Source organism: Anabrus simplex, chromosome 1, assembly GCF_040414725.1.
Source record: "Anabrus simplex isolate iqAnaSimp1 chromosome 1, ASM4041472v1, whole genome shotgun sequence".
NCBI classification, from domain to species: domain Eukaryota; kingdom Metazoa; phylum Arthropoda; class Insecta; order Orthoptera; family Tettigoniidae; genus Anabrus; species Anabrus simplex.
In genome coordinates, this window is record NC_090265.1 from 1,365,318,263 (window position 1) to 1,365,345,116 (window position 26,854).

Consider the following 26,854-nt stretch of genomic DNA (forward strand, 5'->3'; position numbering starts at 1 on the left):
ATTGTCAGCAGACATCACGGGATGATCTCGAACAGGTCGTGTCCTTCCCAGGGGTGGTGGACCACCCAGTATGTACCAGTACATGTCTAACAATAAAATGTCAAACGTAAAGTATTACAGATAAAAACGACTTTTGTCCATTCAATATGATTCCTGGCCCACTGTGCAGTGTAGCAGTGGGCTCTTCAGTTGGAATGCTACACCTTTCTACGATGCTGTAGTGGTGTCTCAATAGCGCACTAGCCGCCAGTGTCTTGGAAAAGTGTAGCAATCCAACTGATGAGCTCACTGCTACACGGGCAAAACGCTGGCAATTTCACGACTGAAAAGGCCTAAAGAGTTTTAAAAGTTTTTAACAATAATACAAATCAGTGAACAGAAAATCTGCATCACTCTAGATAGAGCAAACCTGGAAGTAGAGACCTTCCAATAATGGCATAGTAAAACGAGAATACTGTAATTCATCATCTGCATAAATTCCAGAAAGTGTACAGAAAGGAGTACAATTTTACCACCGAATGAGAAAGCTCCTCAGGGATAAACAAGTTCCTTCAAGATCCAAATTAGTACAACAACCGGGCGAGTTGGCCGTGCGCGTAGAGGCGCGCGGCTGTAAGCTTGCATCCGGGAGGTAGTAGGTTCGAATCCCACTATCGGCAGCCCTGAAAATGGTTTTCCGTGGTTTCCCATTTTCACACCAGGCAAATGCTGGGGCTGTACCTTAATTAAGGCCACGGCCGCTTCCTTCCAACTCCTAGGCCTTTCCTATCCCATCGCCGCCATAAGACCTATCTGTGTCGGTGCGACGTAAAGCCCATAGCAAAAAAAAAAAAAAAAAAAAAAAAAAAAAAAAAAAAAAAAAAATTAGTACAACAAAGGAATTCTTTGTATCAGACTACACACTTGCCATACCTAGCAGATGGAATCAATAATTCTTGACAGTGATTAAGAACTTTATTGAAAACTAAGTACTGTACTGTAAAAGAACGAGTGACAAATAATCATACATATAAAAAAATAGAAATTTTATACAGAAAGAAGAGACAAGGGCAAATACTGAAAACATAAATGGAGGTACAGCCCTAGCATCTGCCTGGTATGAAAATGGGGACACCATGGGAAACCAATATTCAAGGCAACGGACAGTGTGCTTCGTACCCACCATCTCCCAAACGCAAAGCTCACAGCTACGTGACCCAAACCACACAGCCAACTCGCTCAGTATTTCTTTCATCCATAAGCCCCACTGATACTGAAAGCAACCCATCGAATTCCATTCTGTCTGCTACGTTATTTCTATGGAGTCCCTAGCCTGTCAAATGGCAGTAGGATTCTCATAATGCCCATACAATGAAGCAAGCCAAAGCAGTGGACAAGGCATTCAACCAGACATGCTGAATTATCATTGGGTGTCTACATCTCGCTCCATTATCTTGCTAATATAGTACCTGCCGACATCTGTAGAAAAGTAACTGACAGGAAAGAGAAGAACAAGGCAGTAACATCTTTGGCCCATCAACTGTTTGGATATTTTTTTGTTTTGTTTTTGTTTTACGTCGCACCGACACAGATAGGTCTTATGGTGACGATGAGACAGGAAAGGGCTAGGAGTGGGAAGGAAACGGCCGTGGCCTTAAGTAAGGTACAGCCCCAGCATTTACGTTGTGTGAAAATGGGAAACCACGGAATGTTTGGATATCAGCCAACATCTCAGACAGAGTAGGAGCTCCTTAACATCCACCGAGGCATTTGCAAAAATATGATGGCAAGCATGGGATCAAAAGTGGCATATGAGAAGTAAGCATCTAAATGAATGGCTGATGCCAGATGAACATCTTCCTTGTGGCCACGTGGCAGATTGGGTGACTTGGAAATCAAGCAACAGAGACTGCATTCAGGAATCACAAGATGCAAGACATACCTCAAGAAGTGGGGCTTCAGTGTGGATTCCACATCATGAAAATGTGGAGAAGAGCAGACAACAGCCCATTTGTTGCAATGTAATACTAGCCCAGCTAGTTGGACAGAAGAAGACCTGCTCAAGGAATCAACTAATGCACTTTAAGCGGCTAGTGTTTGGTCCATAAAAGTGTAATCCTGTGATCAAATATTATTTTTTAAAGTACAGTGAAACCTCATTAGCACGTACCTCATTAAGACATTTTTTTACTTAGCACCTCATAAATTCGAAGTCCCGTTTCATGTCATATTAAATCTATATAAAAATACTCCACTTATACGCCACAAATTTTCGCTATTACAGTTTAGTATGATCAAATTTTTTGTAGCTCTAAATTAAAAAACAAAATCCCTTTTGAAAGGAACATGATTTCCAAAACAGGTCAGAGAAATTTGCACACAAATAGGAAAATTACTTCAATTCCTGAATTTTATAGGGTAAATTACACCTTCGATGAACAAGGCGTTAGCCTCAGGGAAGTTCAATTTTGCTGGCCGGTTTTCAGTGATATTGCTGAATAAACTAGTAAGCCTGTTTGTGCTTGTATTTCACAATCAATTCATAGATCATCATCATCATCAATGTCCCACTCCAGTCACCTGGGTGTGGTTCAATTCATAGGTAAAAAAATTAATTCTGTGTTGAGTGATACAGTGAAAGGCACAGTAGTGAATATTTGTCGCGTGATAGCCTACCCATGGATAAGGCACATAATCGTGTGAAATTGACTAGCATGATGCATATTTGTCTTGTGGTAGCCCAGTTATGGATACTGAAAAAATTGTGAAATCACTTACTAATGAAAACAAAATGAAAATCTAGGAAGTGGACAGACATCCGCATCTTTCAAAGGTTGTGCATATATTGAAACTTGCACCTTCGATCTTCAACTCGAGTTGATTGCAATGTTGTCACATTCAAGATTGCAGTCAAAATAATTCTCTTGTACATGGCCAAGGTTAACCTCCAAATAATTCAAGGTCAAAAAGAGTGACCAGAAAACAATGTGTAATAACCCATTCATCCGAAATATAAGGCTTTAACTAACATTTGTTTTAGGAAGAGTGCAATCTGCAATGACACGTTGATCATTTTCAGGTGCCAATGCAAATGTTTTTATATTTGTTTGCTGTTTTACACACCTTTTAATACACTTGTTATTTAATAAACTCCAGAGGAAAAGCTTTTCATATTTGTTTTCTTGTCTCTTTTACGCATTTTAATACTCTCATCTCATCTTTAGAAACGATAGACAGGCTATAATATTTCACTGTATGCATATATAAATGATGTAAAATGCTAGCTTGTCAAAAAAAACCATACTGAATATTTACATATCCTTATTGGATAGTTTTTATTTGTGTATTCAGCAGTATGTTTTCTCGCTTAATACGTTCTCTTTCCCTGTCCCCTGCAGAAACATCTTAACAAGGTTCTACTGTATATATGTATTAGTTTTTCAGTGTGAAATTTGGAAACTGAAATGGTAAATAAATACAGGTCGAAGGGTTGCTAAAATACATTTTTATAACACTAAAAGTAAATTTATTGGATTATCGGGAAAGTGCTAAGACAACAATATTAAGCCCCATGAAAACAATGAGGCTCAGAAGTTAGTTGATAGTTCAGAACACCGAGCTCGATAGCGTAAATGCGGCCAGTATCCACTATTTGGGAGATAGTGGGTTCGAACTCCACTGTCGGCAGCCCTAAAGATGGTTTTCTGTGGCTTCCCATTTTCACACCACGCAAATGCTGGGGCTGTACCTTAAGGCCATGGCCAGTTCCTTCCCACTCCAAGCTGGTTAGCTCTACACCAACGATCTAGATAGGTAATATAAATAACCAAGAAACTAACATCTACTGACAACAGAATGTCAAATGGCATTGCAGGAACATTTAAACATCTAGTCAAAATGTGATAAGGATTTTTAACGAGGAAATAGTTGCTTGTTTTGGTAATACCGGTAACATGACAGCAATGAACCAGAAAATAAGCTCACCACAACACGTTCAAGAAAATTACAACTCCTTTCCTTAGCTATCCTTGAATTGCTTCAATACTATATTTCTATTCATGACTATGACAATGCATATTATTTTAGGGATTAATATATTCAGCAGAAATTAATGTATACAAATCAAGAGCTAAATCCATACCTAATCATAAATACATCTAATCCTATACAGAAAATAACATGTTTAACAAAATTAAGAAAGCAAAGCAGTAGGCAATTAATACTAATATTAACAAGTTACATGGAGAATGACAAATGTATATCAATATTTTCTTCTTTTACTTCTTGTTGTTACTGTAAATGTCAGGTATTTGCTGCGGTACGTCCCATGAGCATACCTTCCGCAGGCGATATAATTTTAAGAAAGCAGACTGGAACAAGTTCACTGCATATCTGGAAGATGCTGTATCTTATGTAAGTATTTCTATGACTGACGACGACCTGTTTGTAGATGCAGTGAACAAGAGCTCCAGACAGTCAATTCCCAGAGGTTGTCGAATGAATTATGTTCCTGGTCTCAATCAACATTCCTCAGCTCTGCTGGCTGAATACATTGATCTATTCGAGACAAATCCCTTTAGGCAAAGATATCAGGGATAATTTAATAAAAATCCACCTATTTAATACTTGATCTAAATAAGTCTACATATAATCATGTAGATAATAACTACATTAAACGTGGAAAGTATTGGAAAAAAAAAAAAATGGGAAGTATTGAATAGGTGGTTTTTATTAAATTTTTTTTTTTTATTTTTTGCTAGGGGCTTTACGTCGCACCGACACAGATAGGTCTTATGGCGACGATTTTATTAAATTATCCTTGATATCTTTGCCTAACGTCATCTTCAATACGGATCAATAATGAGAGTTGTTACTTGTAACAAATCCCTTTGGCGAACAGACTGTGCAGAAAGGTCTAGAGTTGACAACAATGCTAGCGGAAGATAAACAAAATCATTGGATATCTACCCTTGAAGAGCTGGACATGTCTAAAAGTAGTCAGAAAGCCTGGCGACTCTTAAAGAGGCTTAATAATGACTTCACAAAAGCCCCTGTACACGTCAATTTGTCCCCAGATGCCACTGCTCATCAACTTTTGCCCAATGGAAAAATAGGGGGTTATATGAATAGAGTTAAAATAGAACGCCAAATAGATAAGGAGTCTAGCAACCTCACTAATAATATCACCCTAGAGGAACTAGAGAAAGCCATAAACAAATCCAAAAATGGCAAGGCTACAGGTCTGGATAATATGAGAGTGGAACAAATAAAACATTTTGGTTCCAGAGCAAGGAAGTGGGTTGTTGATTTTCTAAACAATTGCCTGCAGAGTAAACAGATACCTAAGGTGTGGAGGAAGTCTAGAGTGATAGCTATTTTGAAACCAGGTAAGGATCCATTATATCCTAAGAGCTACAGGCAAATTTCATTACTTTGTCACCTATATAAGATATTTGAGAGGATCCTACTTGAGCGCCTCACATCTAAAGTAGATCAACATCTTATTCCAGAACAGGCGGGCTTTAGATGCGGAAGGAACTGCACTTCACAGTTGCTCAATTTAACTCAGCACATAGAGGATGGGTTTGAAAGACGTAAAATCACAGGAGTGGTATTCGTGGACCTTACAGCAGCGTACAACACAGTGCATCATAGAACTTTGATCACCAAGCTCTATAACTTCACCAGAGACTATGGTTTCACGAAGATTGTTGAAACTCTCCTGCAGAATCGCCGGTTCTTTGTTGAGTTTCAAGGAAAGTGCAGAAGGTGGAGGGATCAACGGAATGGACTTCCTCAGGGCAGTGTCCTCTCGCCAATCCTCTTTAACATCTACACAAATGACCAGCCAAGGCCTTCCTATACAAGAAGCTTCATTTATGCCGATGACCTGGCTTTAGCTGTCCAGTGCGACGACTTTCAAACCACTGAAATGTAGCTCTCAAATGCACTTAAAGAACTTTCAGTGTACTATCAGAAGAACCGGCTACTGCAAAACCCGACTAAGACCCAGGTGTGTGCATTTCATCTTCGAAATCGAGAAGCTGTGCATGACGTGGGAGGGTAAGCAACTGAAGCATTGTTTTACACCAAGGTACCTGGGTGTCACTTTAGACCGGACCTTAACATACAAGAAACACTGTGTTAACTCTGGACAGAAAGTCTCAGCCCGAAATAACATCCTCCGTAAACTTGGCTCAAGCAAATGGGGAGCCCATCCAACTTTGTTAAGAACCTCAGCTCTTGCTCTGAGTTTCTCTGCAGCTGAGTATGTGTGTCCTGTATGGTTCAGGTCAGCCCATATGAAGCGGGTGGATGCAGCCCTTAATGAAACATGTAGAAAAGTAACTGGGTGTCTGAAACCTACTCCCACTGACAAACTCTACTGCTTGGCTGGTATTTCTCCTCCAGACATTCGCCGAGAAGTGTTTGCAAGGCAAGAGAGGCCGAAGGTAGATCTCACAAGCAACCACCCGTTACTTGGACATTGACCTCCACCCAGAAGACTGAAGTCCAGGAAAAGTTTCCTCAATGTCTCCAAGGCTCTGGATAAACCAACAAGAACAGCACGTTGTGATAGGTGGCGAGCAAAAATGGAGCATCTTTCTGATTGGATGGTGCCTTCTGAATCTCCACCCCCCTGGTCATCATTTGGAATGGACAACCTGGAAGGCACTGAATCGTTTGAGGAGTAGAGTAGGTAAATCCAAGAATAACCTAAAAAAAATGGGGTTATCGGAAAGATCAGTCAGACCTCTGCGATTGTGGTGAGCAACAAACTACCCAACACCTGTATGACTGTCAGTCCTGCCCTGTTCGTTGTACACTTCAAGACTTGATTCAAGCCACTGAAGAGGGAATTTCTGTTGCCCATTTCTGGGCAGACATTGTGTGAAACATGTTTTGTGACAAACTGTATTTTGTTTTATTTGTATATAATACCTTATTTATATTTTTAAGTTTCTCAACACTCTGACACGAAATAAATAAATAACTGTAAATGTAGTTGACCTTCAGCTGCTCCTTTCAGTTCAGGGTCAGCAAATACAGAGAGAGTAGTCTTGTCATTGGTGTACCAGCTCTTCTGGAATATATTGCTTCATGAGCAACTCTTTGCCAAGATCTTTTCCATATAGCCCTTGGTTTTCCTTTACCAGTGGGTGGTGGTTCAATTCTCAAGGCTCGATGGGCCAGATGGTTTTTGTTTCATCATTAGACATGACGATTTCATTTCAGCTGCTCAGCATCCATTTCCTCTATGACAGGATAGGCTAACTTAATACCTATTCAGGGCTAAATTAAATTTAATACATCTATCAGGGGCAAGATGATGCAATAACTTTTGTTTTACCCATACAGAGGGAAATATATACTGTAGGTAGTTACCATTTAATAAACAAAAAATGCTGAAAATTTGGCATTACTCACCACAAAATAGAAATAAAATGAATTATCTTTCTGCAGGAATGAGCACAAGAATCTTGTGAAACACAGTTTTATGGACCTTAAACAGTAAGTGTGTGTATGTGTGTTCAACATGAGTATTGTGGTTTCTGAATATGGGAAACCAATTATTTAAAATCCAATTCTAATAGTGAGGGGTGCCATTCGAAGAGTGTGAGAATAATGAATCTGCAAGTCTATTTCTGTTCTTAGATTTTGCTTGCTTCAGTGAAGAAAATGCTGCTTCACATAAGATGGTGTTTGCAAAATAACCAACAAAGTGAGAACGTGTACAGTCTACTGCAAAACACTGTAAACTTGTGCAGTGTTCTAATAACAACTAAATACTATGTCAATACTCCAATCAAGTTATGATTTTGAAAAGTAAACCTCCGCCTCCCGAAGGTATCACCACCTTGACGAAGGCAAAATATATTTTGCCGGGTGTTTATTGGAGGCTTGCGTGGTCAAATGATCCTTAGAGCTATGCCGGCGGGAGCATCTGCTCCTGGTAGGGCCACCCAAGCCGGACAGGTCTAAGGTGATGATCCAGACTAAGAGTGATACCCTGGTCCTCCAGGTTGGGGGTTGAGCGTAGGGTTAACTCCCCTACCTCGTAAAAAACCAACTGTTACGGATAAATCAAATCAAAATCAAATCAAAATTTCTTTATTTGCAAATGAGGTGTCTACCTCGGTGGCAAATGGTACACTAAAATACATTATTGTCAAGCACTAAATATTAAATTAACATGAGAAGAAAACTTTTCCTATAATACAATATTATACAATTTACGCTAACAATGTTTTCTATTAAACACACAGCTCATCCTTAATAAATTTATATTGTTTACAAAATTCTAATTATAATATCTCCTGTACTACTTACAAATATAGTCAACTGATATACAGTATGTGGAATTGCTTCAAATGATACTATAAAACTGGTATAACATTAATATTTACATTGCATTTATTTATTTACTATTTTTTTTTTTACCCGTTCTGGATCCTAAGTAGCATAACGACCTGCTGCGTCTTAACCAGAGCCCCTTTTGCCACCACTTTTCAGAGTTCCAGAAGGGCCTTCACAGCTACCGTAGCGGTCCCAGGGCCCTCGAAGTCCCCACTGTACTTCACCGCTACAGGCAGTCCCCTACTTTGGCTGTCCAAACTCCTTAGACCAGGGATTTATTCACACACATTTTTTTAAATTTACAATAACCTGCACCGGTCGAATGCCCTCTAACACTTCATTTATTTTCTCTGTTGCTGTTTATTCTCTTCTTGAATATCTGTACAGATTTTGGAAAAGGATCAAACACTACCCCTGGTAAACTGTTCCACTCCTTCACACCCTCCCCAATGAATGAAAATTTACCCCAATCGCTTCTGCTAAAATTCCTTCTAATTTTATATTTGTGGTCAGTCCTGCCGATATAATTATTTTCCAACTGAAGCCTCTCACGGATATCTCCCCATGCTTCTTCTCCTGTATAGGCTCTATATAATCCTGTAAGTCTAGTTTTCTCCCTTCTCTTACTTAAAGTTTCCCACCCAAGTTCCTTTAACATTTCTGATACACTACTCTTTCTCCTGAAACCCCCTGTTACAAATCTTGCTGCTTTCCTCTGCACACCATCTAGTTCTTTTATTAGGTATTCTTGGTGAGGATCCCAAACACTGTTTGCATATTCCAATACTGGACGAACCATACTCAAGTAACTTTTTTCTTTTAATTCTTTGTTGCATCCTTTAAGTAGCCTCATTATGACATGTAATGATCTGTATGCTTTCCCAACAATGTCATCAATATGACCCTTCCAGTGCAAATTACTTTCAAATCTCACACCTAAGTATTTGCACTTGCCATCTTTTGGGATAACTACCTCATCCAAAGTATATTCAAATTCAGTTTTAAAGCTCCTGTTTGTAAAAGTTGTAACAGTTGATTTGCCTCCATTAACCTTCATATTATTTTCTTCAACCCATTGTTGGATACTTTCAAGGTCCCTTTGTAATTCTGAACAATCCTCAATGTTGTTTGTTTCTCTATAAACAATTATGTCATCTGCATACAATCTTATTTTTGATGTTATATTGTTCCCTAAATCATTTGCGTATATTAAGAAAAGTAACGGACCGATTATACTACCCTGTGCAATTCCCTTCCAAACTTTCTCTTCCTGAGATACATTATTTCCTACTTTGACTTTCTGAACCCTTGAATTTAGAAATGCTTTTATCCAACGTGTAACCCTTACGTCCAATCCTATTCCCTCCAATTTCTTTAATAATATTCCATGTCCACTCTATCAAAGGCTTTGGAAAGATCTATGGCTATGCAATCTAACTGACCTCCTGAATCCAACTGATCTGATATGTCCTGCTGAAATCCCACCAGTTGTGCCTCACAAGAAAATTTCTTTCTAAATCCATACTGGCTCCTCATGAACCAATTTTTATCATCACATATCCCTCTGATGTACTTCGATATTAAACTCTCCAGAATTTTACAAACTATACTGGTCAGGCTGATTGGTCTGTAGTTCTCTGGTTTCCTTTTATCACCCTTTCCTTTATAAATTGGTATTATTATAGATTCCTTCCACTCCTTTGGTATTACACTATTATTTATGACATAGTCAAAGAGAAATTTTAAATAAGGCACTATGTACCACCCCATTGTCTTTAATACCTCCCCAGTAATCTGATCACTTCCTGCAGCTTTTCCTTGCTGAAGCAGTTGGATTTCTCTGAAAATATCTTCATTTGTGAATGAGAAGCTTCTTGTTTCCCTCTGTCTCTCTCCCTCTCTATCTTCTGTTTCGGTTTCCAACTCTTGACAATCATCTACTGAATCTCTAAATTCCCTACTAAATAGGTTTGCTTTCTCAGTATCTGTTAAATAGTGTTCACCCCCTTCTCCCACCATTGTAGGAATTTGGACTCCTTTTCCTTTTTGATTCCTGATATATGAATACAGCTTTTTCCATTTCCCTTTGTGGTCATTACCCTCTTGAAGTATGCCATTCATATAATTCTCTTTTGCTTCCTTTTTCACTCTATTCAGTTCCCTCATTAGCTGTTTTCTAGTTTCTCTACTCTCCCTACCCTCTTTGATTTTCCTGTTTACTATTCTACATTTTCTTTTTAATTTTCTTATTTCCCTTGTATAATAAACAGGGTCTGAGGTCATTTTACCCTTCTTAACAGGTACAAATCTCTTCTCTCCTTCCCAAATAATTCCTTTAAATTTAGCCCAAAGTGTATCCACGTTACTCCCTTCACTTGTCCAACAACTGAATTGTGATTTAAGGTAAGTCCCAAATTCATCAACTTTAGTTTTTCTGTACAATTTCTTGTCTTGTGTAACCCTCTTATTAAGCCTTTTTGGTACGAGTCCTACATCCATTATTACAGCCTTATGGTCTCCTATTCCTTCAATTACCTCAGTTTTATCAACAATTTCCCATGGTTTAACCAAGAATACATCTAGTAAGTTATTGAGAGGAGTCGGTTCTTGTACTACTTGTGTAAATCCTCCCTCCCAAATTAACTTATTTGCCAGTTTCTGTTCATGGGCTTCACTTGCAGCTCCTTTCCATTCAACTTCAGGCAAATTTAGATCTCCCCCAATAATTACCATATCATTATTAATGTTTTTATGAGTATAATCTATTATTTTTTCAAAGATTTCCATGTCTCTTTCCTCTCTTCCAGGCCTGTATGTTCCTATAATTCCCACCTGCTTCATATTATCACAAACTAATTTTATCCCTAATATTTCATCCCTTTCATCGGTAAACCATTCATGTGAACAGTAAGTTTCCTTCACCAGAATAAACACCCCCCCCTCCCTTTTTATCTCCTCGGTCTCTACGATAGACTGTGTACCCTTCTGGAAATACTTCTCTATTACCCACCCCTTCTTTCAACCACGATTCCACTCCTATCACCACATCAGTCTCATAAGATTCCATCAATGTACCGAATTTTAATTGTTTATTTACTACGCTTTGACAGTTTACCAAGAGCAATCTCAGACCCCCTTCCTCCCTAAAACTTGACTGTTGCAATTGGGTAACTTGAAATTCCTTACTATCCTGAGTTTCTTTCTCTAGTTGACTGAGCCAGCTTGAAGTACAGCTGGCTCTTTCTACTAGTTTTCCTGGTCAGTATTATAACTCAAGGGAGTTACCTGTTTTACAGTACATATCTTAAGATTAATAAAATCTAGAACAATATTTGCTATCTTTCGTTTACCTGAAATGTTTAGATGGAGGCCATGTTTTGTATAACAGTATCTCTCAAAACTGCTGCATTCAATAACCTGAGTATTCCGAAAATGTTTACAAATTTTAACAATATCTGTATTGACCTTGTCCACTTCAATGTTCACACACGAGTCTCTACTCAAATCATGCCTGTGGGGCACATTCACTACAAAAACGTTAGTGTGGGTCAGCTTCCCTAGTGTATGTTTAAGTTGTGATCTTACATTCTTGGCGTCGTCGCGAGCTACGTCGTTCGTCCCACCGATGATAAGCACTGCATCGCCGCTCCCGAAGTTCCTAGTTGCTGCTTCTACGTTTTCCACAACACTGCTGATAGAAGCTCCTGGATATATTTCTCCGGTTGCTGCTATATTCTCGTCGTTAATCACTCCCGCAATACCCCTTCCTTGGCTATCACCAAACACAGCTACCTTCGCTGATTTAGGCCTAACTGGGTCTTGAATCTGAATTCTAGGCCTAAATTTTAAACTCGGCACGGCAACGGATCGCGATGATTTGGTTTCACGCGCGCGATCACTTTCTTCCAGGATTAAATTATTTAGGGCAGAAAACCTATTTCTAATGTTTATTTCTGGAAATTCAGTTGTAGATTTCTTCTTAGCCGGCCATCCACGAACTACTTGACACCACGTGCTCGAGTTTGTTACTTGTACCGGTACTATATCACTCGAAGAATGGTCAGTCCCAAATTCTAGCGATCGCAGTCTTTCTTTTAATTCTTGATTTTCAACTTTAAGAGTCTCATTGTCCTTTTTTAGAATGTTTATAATTTCTAATGCACTTTTATATTCCTCATCGACTGTTTTCGGTGCTTCGTCAACGCCGTCCCCAACAACAACATTCCGAACACACTGCTCACAAATCCAGTCAACATTTTCATTAGTTTTTACGTCTCTAGGGCAATTTCCGCACTTATAATGCTACCATCGATCACATGAATCACACAACATTCCATTTTTCACTAATTTTCGACATTTTCCGCACTTTTCGTCACATTTTACGGTTAATTTGCTTGGAGAATAAAACACTACGTCGTCATTACCGGGCGCCATTTTGACCTGGTCAAAAGAATGAATAATGCAGGACTGAAAACTTGGTGACGAACCGGCGAGAAAAACGGCTAAAGAGAAGGAAAAAGGATATTATATTAGCAACGTGGAATGTTAAGACATTGAAGAGACCTGGCAAGTTGAAAGAATTAAGGAATGAAATGGATAAGTATGGAGTGAAAATAGCAGCTCTACAGGAACTAAGATGGAAAGGGCAAGGGATGATGATGTCTGGACAACATATTTTGATGTACAGTGGAGAAAAAGCAGGCAGTAATGGCACAGGATTCCTCATACATAAGTCAGTAAAGCAAAGCGTGATCAACTTTACTCCAATCAATGATAGGATGTGCTCTGTGAGAATTAGGGCAAAATTCTTCAACGTAACTGTGTTTTGTGTGTACGCCCCTACTGAGGAGGCAGAAGATGAGAAGAAAGATGCATTTTATACCAAATTGGAGGAAGAAATTAATAAAGTTCAAAGGCATGATGTGAAAATTATCCTTGGAGATTTAAATGCAAAAATTGAAAGAGAAGAAGTGTACAAACACTTAGTAGGGAAAGAAAGCCTGCATGAAGTAAGTAATGATAACGGATTGAGATTGATTGATTTTGTGAGTGGAAAGCAGATGATAATTAAAAGTACTTGGCAACCTAGGAAAAACATTCACAAGGAGACCTGGATTTCACCAGATGGTGTGACAAGAAATCAAATAGACCATGTTATCATAGACAGGCGACATGCATCAGATATTATGGATGTTAGAAGCTGCAGAGGTGCTGATGCAGATACAGACCACTATCTTGTTAGAGTCAAGTACAGACAAAAAATAGATTTGGCAAGAACGGAGAAAGTAACAAGAAAGGCAAAGCACAATATTGAAGGACTAAAAAATGAGGAATTGCAAGAGAAATACAAAGAGAAAATAGCTGAATCTTTGGCAAAAAAAAAAGGGAATTATGGGAGAAAGGAGAAGTGGAAGATAAATGGGAGATACTGAAAACAACTATCAGTGAAGTTGCAGATAGTACCCTGGGAAAGAAGAAATTGGTAAAGAGAGCAGTGGTTTGATGAGGAATGTTCAACATTAATCCAAGAGAAGAATGATGCTAGGAACAGAATGCTTCAAAGGAGAACAAGACAAACAGTAGAAGAGTATAGAGAGAAACGAAGAAGAGCAGATAAGATATGTAGATATAAGAAAAGAGCTTTTGAAAGAAAGAGAATCGAAGAACTGGATGAAATGAAGGATAGAAACGAGGTACGAAAGTTCTATGAAAGAACAAAAGACATTAAGAGAGGGTTTCAACCAAGAGCTGTTTTCTTAAAGGATAAAGATGGAAACCTTCTGGGTGATAAAAGCAAAGTGCTTGGAAGATGGCAGGAGTATTTTTACGAGTTACTCAATGGAAATAATGAAGATGATAGAGAGGAGGAAAATATAAATGTTGATGGGGAAGAAAGAGAATTGGAAGAGGAATCAGTAAAAGAGCCAGACTTAGAAGAGGTCAAAGCTGCAATTAATGCATTAAAGAATAATAGAGCCCCAGGTGAAGATGGAATGGAGTCAGAGCTGTTGAGATATGGGGGAGAGGGAAATAGAAATGGCTGTTTATGAATTGATTAAGGAGGTTTGGACAAAGGAGGAAATACCCAAGGATTGGACATTGGGTATAATTTACCCATTGCATAAAAAGGGAGATAAGGCAGTATGTGGAAATTATCAAGGGATCACCTTGCTGGATGGAACGTACAAGGTTTTTGGTAAGGTACTAGCCTTAAGATTGGAATTATGGATGGAAAGAATATTAGGGGATTACCAAGCAGGTTTTAGAAAACATCGCTCTACTCTGGATCAGATATTTATATTACGACAAGTGCTAGAGAAATTTTATGAATATGACAAACAGCTACATCAGCTGTATGTTGATTTTAAACAGGCATATGACAGTCTAGATAGGGGTAAAATTTACAAGATTATGAAAGAATTTGGAATCCCAAGGAAATTGATTAGATTAACAGAAATGACTTTGAAAACAACGGTATGCAAGGTGAGAGTGGAGCAAGATCTGTCAGAGGAGTTTTTAGTGGAGAGAGGACTAAGACAGGGAGATGTACTTTCCACACTGCTTTTTAACCTAGCATTGGAAAACGTAATCCGTGAATTGCCCATCAACCCAGGGGGAACCATTTTGAACAGATTAGTACAAGTGATAGCATATGCTGATGATGTAGCAATAATTGCAAGAAATGAAAGAGCTCTTGAAGAGAGCTACTCAGTATTAGAATGGAAAGCACGGGACCTAGGACTAGAAGTGAATATAAACAAAACAAAATATATGAAGATGGGAGATACAGAGGGAGTAAGAGGAAGGACCCCAGTAAGATTAAATGGGAAGGAATATCAAAGAGCCACATCTTTCAAATATCTAGGCTCTACAATAACAGAGGACAATAAAACCTCCGTGGAAATACAGGAGAGGATAACAAGTGGAAACCGATGCTTTTACGCCTTGCAAAATATGTTTAAATCCAGGAATGTCAGCAGGAATACAAAAATTAAAATATACCCAACAGTACTAAGACCAATGGTTATGTATGGCTCAGAATGCTGGGTGATGACCTCCAGAGAAGAACAGTGGCTGTTACGGTGGGAAAGGAAGATATTGAGAAAGATATTCGGTGCAGTAAGAGAGCAGGATGGGTGGAGAATAAGGACTGTTTGGCCAGCCAGATATTGTTGCTAAAATTAAGCAGGGAAGAATTAGGTGGGCCGGTCATGTTCAGAGAATGGCAGAAACTTGCACCGTAAAAAAGGTGTTTATAGGGAAACTTGATGGAAGGAGGAGGAGAGGAAGACCCAGGAAAAGATGGATTGATGATGTTGAGGATGACCTTAGAAAGTTAGGAGTTAAACGTTGGAGAAGAAAAGCTGAGGACCGAGATGAATGGAGGCAGGTGATAAAGGAGGCCAAGGACCTACAAGGACTGTAGCGCCGACCAGTAAGTAAGTAAGTAAGTAAGTAAACCTCCGACTCCCCAGGGTCATAATATATCACTTCACGGGCTGCCAGTTGGCCATCACTGCTCTATGAAATCAGTGGTGCCCACTTATTCTCACACGTCTTCATTCTTGACCCGATCTTTGATGGTTACACCGACTAACTAAAGTAGCATCCGCATTTTAGCAACATGCATATGAATACAGCCTACGGAAAGTAAATATCCGGCATAGTTACCGAAGATGGTGCTACAACCATTAAAAATTATATTCCTGCACATTAATAAAGGTAACTTGCTTAGCTTAAAAAAAAAAAAAAAAAAAAAAAAAAAAAAAAAAAAAAAAAAAAAAGCCAAAGAAATCACAATTCATTATGATGAATCTATCTCTAAATTAGAATTTTATTTTTATTATTTTTTTTCCAGTCTGAATCTGTTACCGAGCGAGAAGTTTTGCAGTTTGGGACAAGTACCTGCCAGCTTGAATTCGGGAGATAGTGGGTTCGAACCTCACTGTTCGCAGCCCTGGAGATGGTTTTCTGTGGTTTCCCGTTTTCATACCAGGCAAATGCTGGGGCTCTACCTTAATTAAGGCCACAGCCACTCCCTTCCCACTCTTAGCCCTTTCCTATTCCATCGTTCCCATAAGACTTATCTGTGGTGAGTGATATTATAAAATGGTATTATAAAGAAATTGTTCTCCGTATTCTCAATCAATACCGACCAATTAGTGCAGGCCTATTTTTAAAGAAATTATTTTTCTAATTTTTATTATCAGTAGTTTCTAAGCAGGGAGAAGTTTAAAATAATGAATTTCCTAGGCACTCTCACTAAATTTCTTCCAATCACATTTACTTCCCTTGACTTTTCATATCCAAATGGAATTATCTGACTTTTTCCTGATTTCTTCCAGTCAATCTCATCATCATCAATGTCCCACTCCAGTCACCCAGGTGTAATATACTTGCAATATACTTTAAGAACACATGTCTTCAGTTTGAGAAATTTTGGTCCTATCCCCCATACTGACAATCAATGAATTACATTTCTTGTGTTAAAGGTTAGTAAACAAAAGTATAGTTCACTGAAAAAAAATCTAATTTTTCGAATTTAAATATAATACAGTACTACAGAATAGACTATTCTTCCAGGAATCACATATTTACAGTAATACTACGTAAGTATTAGATGTATTGGTACACTTACCTATGACCTTTACCCTTGTACCAAGAAAGTCGAACACAACTCCATGTATTGCCTCCAAGCTTTGCCATTTGTAAGGAATCCAATAACAGAACCATTGATGCCTCACATTTGAAGATTGGGTACCTGTTTCAAGAAAGTAAATGATCAAAAGGTAATTGAAGATCCATAATAAAATTAAAGACAGAAAAGCAATACTAAACCTCTACAATCAAAGAATAAACATTGAAAGTAATGAAAAAGTATGCAAGGTGAGGATCAGGAAAGAAGTAAGACAGGGGTGTCCCTTATCACCATTTCTAATTAATCTGTACATTGAAAAGGCCATGAAAATTTTAAAATCAAAAACACCTGGCAATAAAATAAATGGAACAACTGTACACAGTATTAGATTTGCTGACGACATTGCACTTCTGGCTGACAATGAGAAGAACATGCAGATCATGCTCAACAAATTGACATCCATCTTAAAAGATTTTCAACTTAACATTAATGTAAATAAAACTAATGCTATGGTTGTAAGCAAATCTAAAATGAGCCAGCAGCACATCTCAGAATGGGAAATATTTTAATAAAAGAGGTGCATAAGTTCTGCTACTTAGGATCAGTTATTACCGATGAAATGAAATGTCGTATGGCTTATAGTGCCGGGATATCCCAGGACGGGTTCGGCTCGCCAGGTGCAGGTCTTTCAATTTGACTCCCGTAGGCGACCTGCGCGTCGTGATGAGGATGAAATGATGATGAAGACAACACATACACCCACCCCACATGCCGCAGGAATTAACCAATTAAGGTTAAAATCCCCGACCCGGCCGGGAATCGAACCCGGGACCGTCTGAAACGAAGGCCAGTACGCTGACCGGTCAGCCAACGAGTCGGACAGTTATTACCGATGAAAACAGATTTATTATTATTTATAAATTTCATTTTCCGTATTGACAGATTCAAAGTATAGATAAGAAAAGTGTTTTTCCACCAATCAATACACAATTTATTTTAAATAGATTAAACTAGTACCGGTTTCGGCTCTTTAACGGCCATCATCAGCTAGTACATGATTTGTTTCCAGCCATTAGACAATTCACAAGTTGTTATTGTATTAGACATCTGGATGTCTACTGGGGGATGGAAATGTATACAGTAGCATGTAATTAAAATATCAGTAGTCAAGGTAAAAAGTTACAATAAGTTAGAACATGAGTATGTAGGACGTATTAAAACATATGGGTCATAATATAAAACACTTAAAAAGTTTTGACACATTAAAATTTGGTAAGTATAGGTCGACACTTGTTAAAAATTTTTAGTTCATGTTACATAGGTTCCATTCTTCTATCTTCTGTGTAGTTCCTTTGCTTTTATGTTATGTTGATTTTAGCTGTGTATGGTAATCTTCGAGAAAGTTCTGAAGCTGGTATGCGTCATATTGATATGGACCCTTGTCATGAAGAAATTTTTTATATTGTGTTATATATTCCAACTTGTGATGTACTCTGGTAAGTTTTAATATAGTAAACAGCAGGTCTTGAGTTTGAATTAGAAGTAGTTGGTGGCAACACCTCTCTCGTCTACGTTTCTGGTTGTAGTCTGTAAAGATATACTTAGAACATGCGAATTTGAAGCTTGGTGTGCATATCCACAAAAAGGAAGAGGTGTTGAGTTATTTGCTCAAGTTCCTGCTGCTAATTCTTGGGTTACCAGAAGAGATGGTTTAACTTGTTCGGAATGGAGGGAGATGTTGAAGATGACAGCGATGGTTGCACCAGTACGTACTCTGCCGGGACGTTCTACCAGCACAGGCCACTGCAGACACTGCAGTGAGTATGAAACCTTACCACATGTGCTGGGGAGTTGCCCTCAAGGAGAACTGCTTAGGATCAAACGCCATAACATCATCAGAAACCTGATTGCTAATGCTCGTCTCAAAAATCTAGAAGTGTACGAAGAAGTCCACTGCCTCGCCAAAGGAGGCAGCACTCGCAGGATTGATATTATAGCGATTGACAGACAGAGGAACGAAGCAGAAATTATTGATCCTACGGTACGCTTTGAATCTTCAGCCTCTCAGCCGACTGACGTAGACAATGAGAAAAAGGATATCTATAATCCAACCATCCCTTTCTTTCTTGAGTCGTATAACCTTAAAAAAATTACGTTGACTGGACTTTTCTTTGGCGCGAGGGGAACAATTCCCAAATCTTTCGTCACATGGCGACAAAAATATAAACTAGCGAGAAGCCTACAAGATGAGATAGTCGCCTCACTCATCAAGTACTCCGTTTCGATTCTTCGTCACCATTTATATGGAGTTCATGCCATTTAACATGGTTAATTGTAACCTATCATTTTTTTAAACATTAATCTTTTTATCTTCCCTCAAAATTGTTATTGTGTATTATTCTGTGTCTTATGGCAAATCTAGGGTGTCCTGGATCAGACTAAATAATAAAAATAATAAAGTATACCGGTGGTGTGTGTATGGAAAGAGTACTTACTTTAGTTGTTGTGGAAGTCTTGTGCCGATGTGTTTGAAGGCTTGTTGTGCTCTACTGCGAGTGCGTCTGGAGCTCATATTAGCTGTGGAGGGGGATGTAGGTGCAGGGGAAGAAGGTGTGGCCGTTGGGGAAGTAGGGGCGGGGTCGGGCTTGTGATTCGTTGGTTTGTTGGAGCGTGTGTTTACTATTTTGAGGTAATCATTCTTTAATGCCGGAATGGCTTTGTCAAAAATGATGCTGGTTTTTTCAGTAATATCATTAATGTTATGATTGGGGTTAGCGTATTGGTCTAAAGAAATGTAGAAATCTTCGGTTATGTTGAGCATTAGACATCCGGATGTCTAATACAATAACAACTTGTGAATTGTCTAATGGCTGGAAACAAATCATGTACTAGCTGATGATGGCCGTTAAAGAGCCGAAACCAGTACTAGTTTAATCTATTTAAAATAAATTGTGTATTGATTGGTGGAAAAACACTTTTCTTATCTATACTTTGAATCTGTCAATACGGAAAATGAAATTTATAAATAATAATACGGAAGCCAACCAGGCAAAACGTAAGGCATTTAAATATCAGAACTTGAAAATTAAACTAATGAACGCAACCAAAAGCATTGCCTTTTTGAAGGAATGCCTTTCAAACAACTTAACACCAAAGTTTCTCAGAAGTACAATAATAAACACAGACGAACTGCTCAGACACGCAAAACACAAAACAGGACTAATGAAATTTGGTTAAAAGAAGAAATAAAATTCCTATATCGTAAGAAACAACACCTTAATAATGAACTTAACTCAACACACCTGGAAGCATCCCATGAACTCCCACACAACTATTGGAATTACTTTCAACGAATTTCCAGAGAAAAAATAGAAGACTTAGCCATAAAGAAACAAAACACACTAAACAAAAAACTGGAAACACTGAAACAACAACAAAGTAAACCAAAGCCACTAACCATAATCCTAAACAAAGATCCCTCTCTTTCTAACAAGAATTCCCAACATAAATTCCATCCGCCTATAAAAAATCTTACGCAAACCGTATTTGACGACGTAGAAACGGATATGTTGAGCAGGGGACCCAAACACAACTGGGGTAATGCATCATCCTACCAGAATATTATAACTACCATTACCGAAACAGAACTTGCTTTACAAAGGATCCCATATGACGTACGAGACGAAGTTAGACACGAAATCAGCAGAAAGATCCCGCAATACATCAATAACATTCACAATAATAACCTAAACATGAATACCACCAATAGATCGAACTTAAACAAACTTAAAAATAAAATAAAACAGAACAATTTACTAGTAACGAAGGCCGACAAAGGCAACACTACGGTTATAATGGATAAAAATGAATACATAACAAAGACTAAAAAATGTTTCCAAGACAATACTTTTTCTATTAAACGCCGAGATCCAACCAATAACATACAAAGGAATTAAAAAATTTTACTTAAAAACACACACTTTCTTCTCACCGAAACTGAATCTGCTAAACTCATAACAATGAACCCCCAATTACCGTCCGCGAAAGCCTACCCAAAAATACATAAAGAAGACGTACCTATGAGACCAATTATAAACTATAGAGCCAGTCCAACCTACAAATTATCGCAATTCATCCAAAAAATTTAAAAAAAGCACTATACATTTTTAGCAAACAAAACAATACTAAACTCAATAGATTTCTGCAACAGAACCAAAGAGCTAAAGATCAAACAACACCACACCCTTGCTTCATTTGACATAATAAATACGTACCCTAACATTCCTGTTAAACAAACAATCAAAATAATAGAATCTAACCTAAAAAACAATAGCAACTTGAGCACCTTAGAAATAAACGAATTCATAAACTTACTTGAATTCGCCATAAATAAGAACTATTTCAGATTTCACGATACCATTTATCAGCAACAAGGCCTACCTATGGGGTCTCCTGCCTCCGGAATATTAGCAGAAATATATGTAGATTACTTAGAATACACGTCAATCAAAGAAATAGATAATATACATTTTTGGTGCAGATTTGTTGACGATATCTTCGTAATTTTAGATAATAGATCCACTGACGCACAAGCTATAGTAGACAAACTTAACACTCTAGATCCCCAAATTAAATTCACTAAAGAAACCGAAAATAACCGTACACTAAATTACCTAGACTTAACAATAACCAGACACGACAACCACTTATCTTACAAGATCTACAGGAAACCCACACACACCTCAAATACCATAAAAAATTACTCCATTCATCCCAATACACAAAAAAGAGCAGCCTATTATAGTATGATTTACAGAGCTTTTAACATCCCAATGACAACAGAAGACCAAAACAATGAATTGAAGTTAATCCACGACATAGCTAAACATAACGGATACAGCAAAGAAATGGTCAACAAAATCATTCACAAAATAAAATCACAACCTAAAACTAAATTAGCAAAAACAACCAAACCCAAAAAAGACTATGCCCTATTTACCTTTAACAACATCCATATATATACTATAACTAATATTTTCAAGAAGCACAACATGAAAATAACATTCAAAACCACACACAATAGTACCAACATTATACATAAAACTAAAACAGTCAATAATAACAATAAATACAACCAATCAGGTGTCTACCGTATCAAATGTAACAACTGTGACACAAGTTACATAGGACGTACAGGCAGAAACTTCACCATCCGCTACAATGAACATATAAATGCAGTAAAACATAACCATTTTTCATCAATAGGCCAACATGTAGAAGAATCCAAGCATAGTTTCACAAACATCAATAACGACATGATGATACTAAACATAAACTCCAAGGGCCCACTGCTCAACATAACCGAAGATTTCTACATTTCTTTAGACCAATACGCTAACCCCAATCATAACATTAATGATATTACTGAAAAAAAAACCAGCATCATTTTTAACAAAGCCATTCCGGCATTAAAGAATGAACACACGCTCCAACAAACCAACAAATCACGAGCCCGACCCCGCCCCTACTTCCCCTCCACCTACATCCCCCTCCACAGCTAATATGAGCCCCAGACGCACTCGCAGTAGAACACAACAAGCCTTCAAACACATCGGCACAAGACTTCCACAACAACTAAAGTAAGTACTCTTTCCATACACACACCACCGGTCTACTTATATTACCTTATCTTTACAGGCTACAACCACAAACGTAGACGAGAGAGGTGTTGCCACCAACTACTTCTAATTCAAACTCAAGACCTGCAATATTAAAACTTACCAGAGTACATCACAAGTTGGAATATATAACACAATATAAAAAATTTCTTCATGACAAAGGTCCATATCAATATGACACATACCAGCTTCAGAACTTTCTCGAAGATTACCATACACAGCTAAAATCAACATAACATAAAAGCAAAGGAACTACACAGAAGATAGAAGAATGGAACCTATGTAACATGAACTAAAAATTTTTAACAAGTGTCTACCTATACTTACCAAATTTTAATGTGTCAAAACTTTTTAAGTGTTTTATATTATGACCCATATGTTTTAATATGTCCTACATACTCATGTTCTAACTTATTGTAACATTTTACCTTGACTACTGATATTTTAATTACATGCTACTGTATACATTTCCATCCCCTATTAGACATCCGGATGTCTAATACAATAACAACTTGTGAATTGTCTAATGGCTGGAAACAAATCATGTACTAGCTGATGATGGCCGTTAAAGAGCCGAAACCGGTACTAGTTTAATCTATTTAAAATAAATTGTGTATTGATTGGTGGAAAAACACTTTTCTTATCTATACTTTGAAAACAGATTTATTTAATCGTGTCAGAAACATACATTACCGTATACTTACAATTATACAGGACAATAACAAATCTGGTACTATAATCATTAACCATTTCTGATGATGGCAGGTAACGATGTGATTTAAGCTGTCCATAAATACAAAATTAATTAAATGTGGTGGGACCAGTAAGCGGCTAATTTACATGCTTCCTTGGTAGCGTCCATCACATTCCGGAGAAAACAAGTAGTTGGACACAAGTTACAAACAAGGAGATGGCTCACTGTCTGTTCTTCACCACATTCACATAGAGTGGAGTCACAGACAAAACCCCACTTTCTCATGTTGGTCTTTGTTCTTCCAACTCCTGAACGCAACCTGTTGAGAGTCTTCCATGTTGACCAGCTTTCCTCGTGGCCCGGAGGAAGTCTTTCGGAAGGCATAATCCATCCTGCAAGGTGGCTGGATCTGGAACGCCATGAATTCACTCTGAAGTTCGATGGTGATTCAGTGAGGCTTTCAGTTGTATGGAGAAAGCTTTTCCTTGATTTGAGCCATTGGGTTGCTGGATGGTACCCATATAAAGTATGAGTCGTCAGGTTCAGTGCTTTAGATTTCTCCAGTCTGGATGCCCACTCACGGCGAATATCTGGAGGTGAGATACCTGCTAGACAATAAACTTTATCAAGTGGTGTAGATCTCAAACATCCTGTAATGAGTCTGCATGTTTCATTTAAGGCGACATCCACTTGATTAGCATGACTAGATCTACATCAGACAGGGCAGGCGTATTCTGCTGCTGAATAACAGAGGGCTATTGCTGATGTTCTTAAAAGGAGAGGATGCGTCCCCCAGGTTGAACCCGATAATTTCCGGATAATGTTGTTCCTTGCAAATACCTTCCTTTTGGTATTCAGACAGTGTGTTCTATAGGTTAGTGCTCGGTCAAGAGTTAATCCTAGATATTTGGGAGTGAAGCAGTGTTCTTATATTATACCTTCCCAAATCACTTGCAATTTTCTCACTGTCGTTTTTTTAGGTGGAAGGCACAGATTTGTGTTTTTGATGGGTTTGGTTTTAGTTGGTTCTCTTGGTAATAACCACTTAGAATTTGTAGAGCTTCTCTTCAACTAGTTCAAACGTTTTCTCTTGAGCTGCCAGAGCGACATCATCTGCACAAATAAAGCTCTTTGTCCCTTGTGGGCGAGGCTGATCATTGGTGTAGATGTTGAAAAGTATAGGTGCTAGCACACTCCCTTGTGGAAGGCCATTCTTTAAGTTCCTCCATCTACTCCTCTGGCCTTGGAATTCAACAAAAAACCTTCTGTTCTGTAGAAAGCACTCAATCATTTGGGTGAGTTTATAGTCCTTAGTTATACTGTGCATTTTACGAAGCAGTATATGGTGATTAACTGTATTGTAGGATGATGTCAAGTCAACAAAAACTACTCCAGTGACTTTGTTGTTTTCATAGCCGTCTTCTAGATATTGTGTGAGGTGCAGTATTTGGGAAGTACAGCATTTCTCTGGTCGAAAGCCGGCTTGTTCTGATATAAGTAATGGGTCTATCACTTCAGATAGTCTGTCCAGAATTATTCTTTCTAAGATTTTGTATAAATGGCACAACAAAGAGATTGGCCGGTAGTTCTTCGGATCACCTGCATTCTTGCCAGGTTTGAGTATTGCTATAACTCTTGCTTTTCTCCACAGTTTAGGAATTTTGCAATATTTGATGCAGTTGTTGAATAAGTCCAAGAGCCATTGCTTACTCACAGGACCAAATCTTTTGAGTTGCTCAATACAAATGTCATCAAGGCCTGCCGCCTTACCATTTTTGCATTTATTCAGCGCTCTATGTAGATCTTCCATAGCAAATCAGTTAGAGAGAATGCTGTTTTCCTGATTACTCAGCTTTTCTTCTTTTTGTTTTGATGCTCTCCCACCTTTATTTGATTTGCCGCTCTCTACGAGCTGACTACCTATTTGATTTGCAGAAACGTTGCTATGTACTAAGGTCTTAGTTGTATCATTAATGAGGTGCCTAAGTAACCTCCACGCGTTGTAACCGTTTCTTCCCATGTCCAGCTCTTCCATTAATTTTATCCATTGGTTACGTTTGGATTCTGAAATAGAGGAAATAACATGCTGTCCGCTGTGGATAGTTTCGTCACTGAAAGGACCTTTTTTGAAAAGGTCTTGATATTCTTTCAGCAAAGTGGATGTTTCAGAGGTAAGACCTGATTCCTGCATAGGTAGTCAGCATTCCAGAAACAATACAATTCATACAAGATGAGTAAGATGAAAACAGATGCACTGTGGAAATAAAAAGAATAATTTCCCTGTGTAAGAAAGCCTTTGAGGAGAAGAAACACCTCTTAATTAATAAATCCTTAGATAAAGAACAAAATAAATTGTTTATCAAAACATTCATTTGGAGTGTGCTGCTATATGTCTGTGAAGGATGGACTCCCTTGAAGTAGGACATGAAACGACTAGAGGCAGTGGAAATGTGGCTATGGAAGAAGATGACAAGAACTAGCTGGATTGAGAAGAAAACTAATGAAGCAATGCTCAGAGAAATAAACACCCAGAGACATTTAATAAGAACGATAAAAAGGTGAAAGGCGTCAGTTTTTGGTCAGATTCTCTGGCATAATGACTTCGTAAAGAACTTGTTCGAAGGCAAGGTGATGGGAAAGAAAGGCAGAGGGAAACCACGGAAGAAGATTGTTGAAGAGGTAGTTGAGATGACGGGATGGAAAGGTTATGGAGAGATGAAAAGGATCGCAGAGAGAAGAGATCAATAGTTGCAGCAACAAGGCGAAGCCTTTACATAATGATGACAATGATGATAGATAATCACACCACATTCATGATTTTGACTGCTATAGTAATGGAGTAAATCATACAGCCAGTGTCTCCACGACGAGTGTTAGATGGAGGTAAATAGCCTGACCCGCTATAAGGACCAATGGCTAAGGGCGGAGGAGTTCTTATAGAAGGAAAATGAGCCCTCAGTGGAGGAAATGCCACTGAAACCCCATATCAACTGTAGCGTCTGTACTCCAGAAGAGCGGCTACAAAAGGCGTCTGTTCTCCATATTTGGAGCGGCCTACAAGTTTCGACTGGCAGTTGCTCTAAAATGCCTTTGGGAGAGGAGAACCCATCGTAATAAAAGCCTATATGATGACAACTGTACTGAAGCATCGGAAAATGCTAGGGCGTTCCCCACAAGCGAGATGCAGTTCTTGTAATGCTGGCAGAAATGTGAGAAATGGGTGACCAGCAACCAAATACATCAAGATAGCGACCACCAATGTAGTGACACTAACAGGGAAAGTGGAAGAAATTGTAGATTTAGCATTGCTGGGAATCAGTGAGACCAAATGGAAAGGAAAAGGTGTGAGGAAACTAAAAAAGGGATACACCTTATACTAGAGTAAAGGAAGAGAAGCCAAAAACGGTGTAGGTCCCATAATTAGAATAGACCTAAAGGAATACCTAGAATTGGTGGAAAATATAAATGACAGGCTGATTAAGGTCAGACTGAGACTTGAATCTGGTG

General features: G+C 38.3%; 1 protein-coding gene across 1 annotated transcript in view; it reads right to left on the reverse strand.

The window, feature by feature from the left end:
- The window catches only part of LOC136859080 (uncharacterized), a 357,013-nt gene that overhangs the window by 141,693 nt on the left and 188,466 nt on the right, over positions 1 to 26,854 (reverse strand). Inside the window, exon 12 of the mRNA XM_067138671.2 lies at positions 16,976 to 17,098. Coding sequence (XP_066994772.2) covers positions 16,976 to 17,098 — 123 coding nt within the window. The remainder of the gene's footprint in view (positions 1 to 16,975; positions 17,099 to 26,854) is intronic.